Below are 8820 nucleotides of genomic sequence, written 5' to 3' on the forward strand. Positions count from 1 at the left end.
CTATTATCCGTCTAAGTATTCTTCCGTAAGAAATCTTCCTGGTTAAAGTACTAAACTTCCTTCCTTTTGGACCTCTGCTGGATACCATCTATATATATATTTAGTATTCCTGTACTATTACTTATCCGTTATCTAGTATATCCTTATAGGGTATTTCTAATTCTTTTCCTTTGGATTCTTATATATATTATATATATCGTCTATACACGCAATCTATAATAACGTATAGTATGCTAGGTGCTTTAGGTTAACTCTTAGCTTATCTTTATCCCTAAGTTTAAACTTTTATTATGCTAATCTAAATATTATAACTTTATTTATAGGTACTAAGATGTGTCTCTTACTTTTCTAGTCCTCTAAACGTTCCTTTAGATCCTTTGCCGTTATAATTAAGGCTCCTTTAATATACGTTATGGCTTTTTCCGTAATTAGGTGGTCCTAGATAACTTTTTTATCCAACTATATATAGAAATCTTCCCACTTATTATTATGCCTCTGCCTATACTACTTTTGGTATAGCTGCTGGAGTGTATACGGCTTGTCCGTAAGGAAGTATCTTCTTATCGCTATATTGTAATAGCCTTTTATATATCATTCCTTAAACCTAGTTAGAATCCCTAAATCCTCTTTATTTTCTAGTTTAGTAAGCCACTTAGCTCTTAGTGTGCCTGCTCTTGGCCTATTGGTAATTCTTTATATTAGTGCTCTGTCCTTTATACGTCCTAATATGCTAGATCTTTTGTCTAGTTTCTGTTCTTGCTATATAATAATTCTTTGCCTAAACTCTTCTATGGTTTCTTTTGGTTTGCGCCTTATGCTTTAATCCTTAAAGTTATCTTGCTTCTTAATCCTAGTATTAAACTTTTAATCTTTAGGCTAAATACTGCGTTCCCTTAATAAGTCTTCTAGGTTTATGTGTCTGTCTCCTAGTCTAACTACTGTTTGTATTATAGATTCTCTAATCTATAAAGAAGCTCCTTATCTCTTGCCTATAGGTGTCCTTATTTATACTCCGAAATCTTAGTCCTTTAGATTCTTTAATCTTAAGTTTGCTTCTAACTTAAGCTTGGCTCCTGCCTTAGTTTAACTAGGCGTCTGTAGTGTTCTTATCTTGTCTTAAGAGTCTTAAATCTTACTTATCTCGTCTTAAAAGTCTTATACCTGTGGGAAACTCTGTCCCGAGCTTATTTGTATATTTTTAAACTAAGCTGCTGCCCTGCTCTATTGGTTTTCGTCTGTTATAGGTCCTTAGGTATGCCTTATCTCTTCCTAAGAATCTTAGTCGTCTCTTATCTTGTCTTAAGAATCTTAAGCCTTTGGCCTTTTGCCTTTATTAAGTGCCGAAGTAGTTTGCTGTCCTATTTCTCTTACGTCTTATAAAGCAATAGATATTATATCTAGTAGGGTTTCGATCCCTACTAATATTCCCTATTTTATAGTGGAATTATCCTCTACTTCTAGTATAATATCTCTAAGGTCTGCTCGCTCCTAGTAAGCGGCCTTTATTGCCTTATCGTTACGGAATATTTTGCCTAGGTTAAATTTATTGTCCTTAATATCTAATCTGCGAACTAGTTTATTAGTTCCTCTGTATCCTATAGGTGCTAGCTCTTATAGCTAATAGCTTACGCCATACTTAGCGTCCTTATAAATTTGGTATATGTTATTATAATAAAACGCAAAACTTTTAATTAAACATTCTTTTGTTCCTTATAGTATATTATCGTCCCTCTATACGTATATATTGTCTACTAGTCTTATGCCCTTTACTACGTAGTAACTCTACCCACTTCTATAGTCTCTGACGTAATAACCCTATTTTCCATAATTTATAAAAGCTCCTTCTTTAAACCATTTCTTTTATTATAGAGTCTGCCTAAATATCTTCTGCTATTAAGATCCCTGATTTAGCCTCTGCTCTTTGGACCTTTAATTACTTAATCCTTATCCTCTAGGTTTCTATAGTTTGCTCCCTCCCTTATGGGCTTCTTTGGTACTACTTAGGTCTATTAGCTCTGCGCCATACTATAGTTTCTAACTTAGCTTTTGTTGTTACGTACTCTGCGCCTTATATAACTATAGAACTCTATCTTAGCCTTTCTTAGCCTGTTCCCTTTAGTAGATCTAATTGTTAATCTTAATCGCCTAATCTATTAGTTCCCTTAGGGTATCCGCATCTTCTATTAGGATAATCGCATCCTAGACTTTAGCCTTAAGTCCTTATTTATACTATGCTATAAGCGCCCTATTATTCTACTCTACTTATATTGCTAGTGTCTAGAACTATATTATATACTTAATTACTAAAGTTCGTTGTATAAGGTTCTGGAGTTTTCTTTCCGCTATAATTATTTCTTCCGGGTCTCCGAATATCTGCGTAAGTTGCTTTACAAATCCTTTCTAACTTAAGAACATAAATTATATATTTTGGTTAGTAGTCGTTATTTCGTTTGCCTATATCTCTATAAGGTAAGGTTTAAACTACTTAAGTGCTTTTCCTAATAAGAATAGTCCTACGTAGGCTATCCAATCCATGGGTGTAGGTAACTTTACTCCCTCCTATAAGACCTTAAAGTGCATCTACGTAAGGAATTCTTTAAGTTTTAACCTCTCTTCTATAAATCTCTTAATTAATAGTAGCTTAATCTTTGCTGCTTTTATTCCGTTAAGTCTTTCTTCTAACACTATATTGTTAGCTATTAGCTAGTTAACTATCTCCTATAGTTGCCCGACCGTTATAGGTTGCTATAAGTTAGTATCTGCCATACTAGTATTACCTCCTGTCCCTAAAGTAGTTGCTGCCATTAATGGCATCGTGGTAGCTGCTTTTGGTGGCATGTTGTTTAACTTCTTATATTAATACTATAACTAGGTAGTAATTATGTAACGGAACCTTGTAGCAAGAACTATGATGGGCTTGTTATTGGGCTAGGTATATAGGAAATGCAAGTATAAAAGTCAACAACGTAATATTAACTGGTGGAGTGGTTGCCCATAGATTAACTCTAATTATATTCTAAGAATTACTATAAGGAAGGAACTATCTAGGTAGGGACTGAGGGTCCTTAAATACACAACCGTACTCCTATAAAATCCTTCTTATACGTAATATACGTCTTATATGTAAGGTATATAAGTTCCTCTTATTCCTCTCGTTTAATATGTAGCATATTATATAACCTTGGTTACCATTCCTCGTTATATAGTTCTACCGGTTCCATCATGGACCGTGCCTAAATTAACCAACTAGCTTCTTCCGTCTCTTCTCCAAGTAGTCGTAACATTGTACTTAAAGCGTCTGTAACATTAGAGGCCAAGAAGAGGGTATATTATACTTATTTTGTTCTTTAATATATATAAGTATTATATCTATCTATATTAGAGCTAAGTTATATATAGGATCTATCTAGGATATAGTATCTTATATTTTTGTACATCTTTATAATATTCTTATTATTTAGCTATAGGCTAGATAAATCTATAATATATTTAATTCTGTGCTTAGAGGACACAGGATATTTTAGTATCTCTTAACTAAATATAAGTCTTTCTACTATAAGCGATCTAGTTTGTGTAATTAATATTAAGCCTGGCTATATTATAGAGATAATTAGTTTATATATTATATATAGCTCGCGTTATATAATTCTACTTACTACTATCGTTAAAGAAGAGGCATTGGCAGATTGTTATAGTATAGGCATTTAGGATTAAATATCTTCGTGGTACTCCTAATATAAGCCGGATATATCCTAATTACTATCTTTAATATTTATATATATGCGTTCCTCCTACACCCATTACCCTTTATAGAAGAAGTCCTCCCGTAATTATTCTAAGTCTTTAATTAAGGGCTAAGTTTCTTCTATTAGCAGTAGTATAGAAGAACTACCTAAGATAGGTAGGTGCGTAAGGGTACCTAGATTATATCCTAGATACATTATTAATCTATCCTAGATATATCTTTACGCACTTCGGGATACTTACGTATTATTAGCCATTTTTAATGCTAAGATTTGCACGATCTTAAATACGCCAAAGATAGAGTATGGTTGCAATATTATATGATGATGTGTAGCTTTAATATATTAATCGCGATAATTTTGAAGAATTTTGTATTAAAAGCTCATTAGGTGTGCGCGCACAGGGCTAAAGTTCATCAAGTGTAAGATTTTGCGACGTGGCGTATTTGAACACTCCCGGAGCTTTCGGCTACACTCTCCGAGCTTCAGACTCGTTTCCACCTCGTCGAGCCATCTGGTCGCCGTCGCGTCGCCGTCGCGTCGCTGTCGCGTCACTGTCTCATCCAGGTCGCGCGCACCACGCCTATTAAGACCCTCTTCTAAGTCTCCTGGATGTACCGGATAGGCTCTCGTAGAGGGGCCTTAACGAGTTCTCTAGGTAGGGCCTTAACAAGTTCTTCGCGGTGGCTTTAGGGGCCTTAATAAGTTTTATACGAGGTATCTACGACGCGTTAACCTTAACAAGTTCTTATAAAAAAGGGTTTCCCTACGCCCTCGTCTTACGATCTCAGAGCTGGTGCAAGCCTAAGGGTGTCCTGTTGTATGACTAGGGCGCGTCCACGTTAACTAGCTAATAATAAGGCCAGTTTCGGGCCTAGCTATAAGCCAGGTAGTCGTATATTAGGTGGTTTTCGTATCCTAGTATCCCTTGATAGGCCTCCCTAGGTGGTAGAGCAGAAGCCTTAAGCGGAGGCAGTAAGGCTCCTGGTGTTGTTAAGGGCGATGCTTTGTACGATAGTACGCGTCGCGAGCTCAACACCACAGAACCGCGACGACAGCGTGCTGCACGCGCTGCGACGGCTCCCTACCATCGCCTCTGCACTTGGCCATCAAAAGAAAACGATTTCCTGATGATGTTTCCACCCGCGGCGACGTGGACGCGTGCAGTAGGGCTTTGTGGGCCATACTAGGTGTTATATAAGGGTGTAGAATATAGCGATATAACTATATAGAAGTGTTATTACTGTCCTATATGCCGCCTATACCTACCCTAGCATTATTTATACTAGTAAGATATATAGATAAGGTAAATAAGCTTTACTTTAAGCGTGAGATAGGTGTTAAACCTAGTATAGGTAGACTGGAATAAGGTATAGGATCTAAAAGCCAGCACCTTAGGTAGATAAAGCGGTTTAATAAGGTACCTTCCTATTAAATTTAGATATAAGCCTTACTAGCCTAATACTTTTGTTATTGGGATTAATGTTTAACCTTTTATATACCTATACTATATCTACTAAGAGATATACTAATAAAATAAAACAGTTTCGCATATAATAGTAAATAGTATTAAATAATCTTTAACTACTAACTTAACGTAAGTTAATAGGTTATTGTTGCGGCTTAACTGTAACTAGTTAGAACTAGTAGCTAATTACAATAAATACACCCTATTTAAGTTATTTATAAACACTATAGTAATAATACTCTTACTAATACTGCTATTAGTCTAATATATACTATACTAGTATACATTCTTTTAAGTTATTAATCTATATACGCCCTAAATATTATAAAAACAGCTATAAGATAACCTATTCTAGCTATAAGCTATACCTTTTACTAACTAGGCAAATATAGGAATGTTACTATAGTAGGTAAATATAAAAATATATTATTAAATACTTAAACCAGTAGCAAGAACCCTATTTTAAGTTAATATAGAATAAGGAAATAAGGATAACTGGTATAATTAACCTTATATCTCTATCTAGCCTATTACTAAAAGTTGCCTATATCTTAGTTAATAGAAGGAAGAACACGCTAATAAAGAATAAGTATATTAAACCTAGCCAGAATAAGTATATGGAACCTAGCTAAAACGAGTAATATTATAACTCTAGTTTAGTTACATTTAGGTATAGAGAAGAGTAGGCATATAATAGACCCTATTAGCGTTATATATAATATATTAAGCTAGCTATATAACGAAACCTTATAGCAAGAACTACGATGGGCTCGTTATTGGGCTAGGTGTGTAGGAAATGCAAGTATAAAAGTCAACAACGTAATAACAACTGGTGGAGTGGTTGCCTAATAGATTAACTCTAATTGTATTCTAAGAATCACTACAAGGAAGGAACTATCTAGGTAGGGACTGAGGGTCCTTAAATACACAACCGTACTCCTATAAAATCCTTCTTGTACGTAATATACGTCTTATACGTAAGGTACGTGAGTTCCTTTCGCTCCTCTCGTTTAATACGTAGCACATCATGTGACCTCGGTTACTATTCCTCGTCACATAGTTCTACTGATTCCATTGTGGACCGTGCCTGAATTAACCAACTAGCTTCTTCCGTCTCTTCTCCAAGTAGTCGTAACATCGTACTTAAAGCGTCCGTAATAAGCTAATAATATATAGAATATATATAGCTGCCTCTGGCTAAAAAGGGTAATATCTAATAATAAGAATAGCGACTCTGGTCTAGTTATATCTAAATATAAAGAGAAGTAGGTATATAATAGACCCTATTAACATTATATATAATATATTAAGCTAGCTAATAATATATAGAATATACATGGCCGCCTCTGGCTAAAAAGGGTAATCTCTAATAATAAGGATAGTGACTGTGAGTCTATACCTACTTTTTTTATAAAATAATAGCGACTAAATATTAATAAATCTACTAAATCTATTAATAATCTGGTAGTAAAACTAGCTTAGTTAAAGACGCGAAGTCCTAATCTTTTAGTTAAAGTAGGTTATACCTTTATATATAACCGGAGTCTAACTATAATACTTAATAGTCTCCTTTACTATTTGGCACTTAATAAACCCTAGTGAATAGAATACTCTCTTTCCTATCTAACTACTTACTGCTATAAAAAGTAGTATCTTTATAATATACCTCTGGCTCTTAGTAATTACGTATTAGTTTAAAATACTCTTCTATATGCCTAATCTATACCTTACTACGTAAATAATTGCATACTAGTTTAAAATACTCTTTTACGCGCCTAATCTATACCTTATCGTGTAAATAACTAATATTTAGCTTTATATTCTCCCTAGTAAGCTATATTCGCCTAAACCCTAATATAGCTTTGTCTATAAAATAAGTAACCTTCCTTTAATATAGAGTATATAAACTTAGTATTTAATCTAAAGGGGACCTAAATAGTACTAGGGAAAGTAAGGACGAGTTAGACTATAAAGACAATTTTAACTTAACTACTGCGCCATAGGTAAGAGAAGAGTACCTTTAAATATTATAACGGCGATATATAAAAGAAAACTCACTTAAGAAACATAAGCCTATATTTACGCTTTATAGGTCTATTTTACTAGTAAGGCTAGTAACTAACTCTAGAACTTATAATGGGTATCTTATTAACCTATAGTTTAACCGCTTTTTAGGCCTTATTAAAGGTATAATAAAAAAGGTATAGTTAGAAGCTATTTTAAAGCAGCTAAAAGTAGTATAAAAAAAGCTAATTATATTCCTAACCCGGTATCCGCTTATAAAATGTTACGGACGCTTTAAGTACGATGTTACGACTACTTAAAGAAGAGTTGGAAGAAGCTAGTTAGTTAATTTAAGCACGGTTTAGGATGGAACCGGTAGAACTATATGANGAGGAATAGTAGCCGAGGTCACATAATATGCTACGTATTAAACGAGAGGAATAAGAGGAACTTAGGTACCTTATATATAAGACGTATATTACGTATAAGAAGGATTTTATAGGAGTACAGTTGTGTATTTAAGGACCCTTAGTCCCTACCTAGATAGTTCCTTCCTTATAGTAATTCTTAGAATATAATTAGAGTTAATTTATTAGGCAACTACTCCACTAGTTATTATTACATTGTCAACTACTATTATTTACATTTCCTATACACCTAGCCTAATAACAGGACCTATTATAGTTCTTACTACAAGGTTCCGTTATATAATTATTACCTAGTTATGGTATTAAATATAGAAGGTCGGACAATATGCTACTAAAAGCAGCCACTATAACGCTATTGACGGTGCCAACTACTTTAAGGTTAGGTAACGACACTAGTATAGTAGATACTAACTTATAGCAACCTATAACAGTTGGATAGTTATAAGAGATAGTTAACTAGCTAATAGAAAATAATATAATATTAGAAAATAGGCTTAATAGGATTAGAGCAGCGAATATTAAATTACCCTTAATTAAAAGGTACTTAGGCGAAAAGTCTAAACTTAAGGGATTTTTTATGTAAATGCACTTTAAGGTTATATAGGAAGGGGCAAAACTACTAATACCTATGGATCGAATAGCCTATGCAGGACTGTTTCTATTAGGAAGAGCACTTAAGTGGTTTAAGCCTACCTTACGGAGATATAGGCAAATGAAATAACGACCACTAATTAAGATATACGATTTATGTTCTTAAGCTAGGAAGGGTTTATAGAGCGACTTATATAAATATTTAGAGACCCGGAGGCAGCAACTATAGTAGAAAAAAAAATCTAGAATATTATACAACGAATCTTAGCGATTAAGTATATAACGTAATTCTAGACGTTAGTAATATAAGTAGAGTGAAATAATAGGGCGCTTATAGTATAGTATAAATAGGGACTTAAGGCTAAAGTCTAGAACGTAATTATCCTAATAAAAGATGCGGAAACCCTATAAGAGTTAATAGATTAAGCAATTAAGATTAATAATTGGATTTACTAAACGGAACAGGCTAAGAGAGGTTAGGATAGAGTTCTATAATTATATAAGGCGTAGAGTATACAACGACCAAAGCTAAGTTAAAAACTATCCCCTCCGCGGGCAATACCTTCCGCACGGACCAGAACATTGC

The 8820-nt window shown here is 34.0% G+C and overlaps 1 protein-coding gene across 1 annotated transcript; it reads left to right on the top strand.

Annotated features, from left to right (window-relative positions):
- Positions 1-4740: 4740 nt before the first annotated feature.
- K441DRAFT_668350 (uncharacterized protein) lies at positions 4741-4925 on the top strand (the record flags this gene model as incomplete). Its single annotated transcript, XM_067649985.1, is given in 2 exon segments — positions 4741-4783; positions 4798-4925. Coding segments are annotated over 2 exon segments (154 nt in total), but the record flags the coding sequence as incomplete, so codon positions are not given.
- Between the last annotated feature and the right edge of the window lie 3895 nt (positions 4926-8820).

The sequence above is a fragment of the Cenococcum geophilum genome (assembly GCF_001692895.1).
Source record: "Cenococcum geophilum 1.58 unplaced genomic scaffold K441scaffold_62, whole genome shotgun sequence".
Taxonomy (NCBI): domain Eukaryota; kingdom Fungi; phylum Ascomycota; class Dothideomycetes; order Gloniales; family Gloniaceae; genus Cenococcum; species Cenococcum geophilum.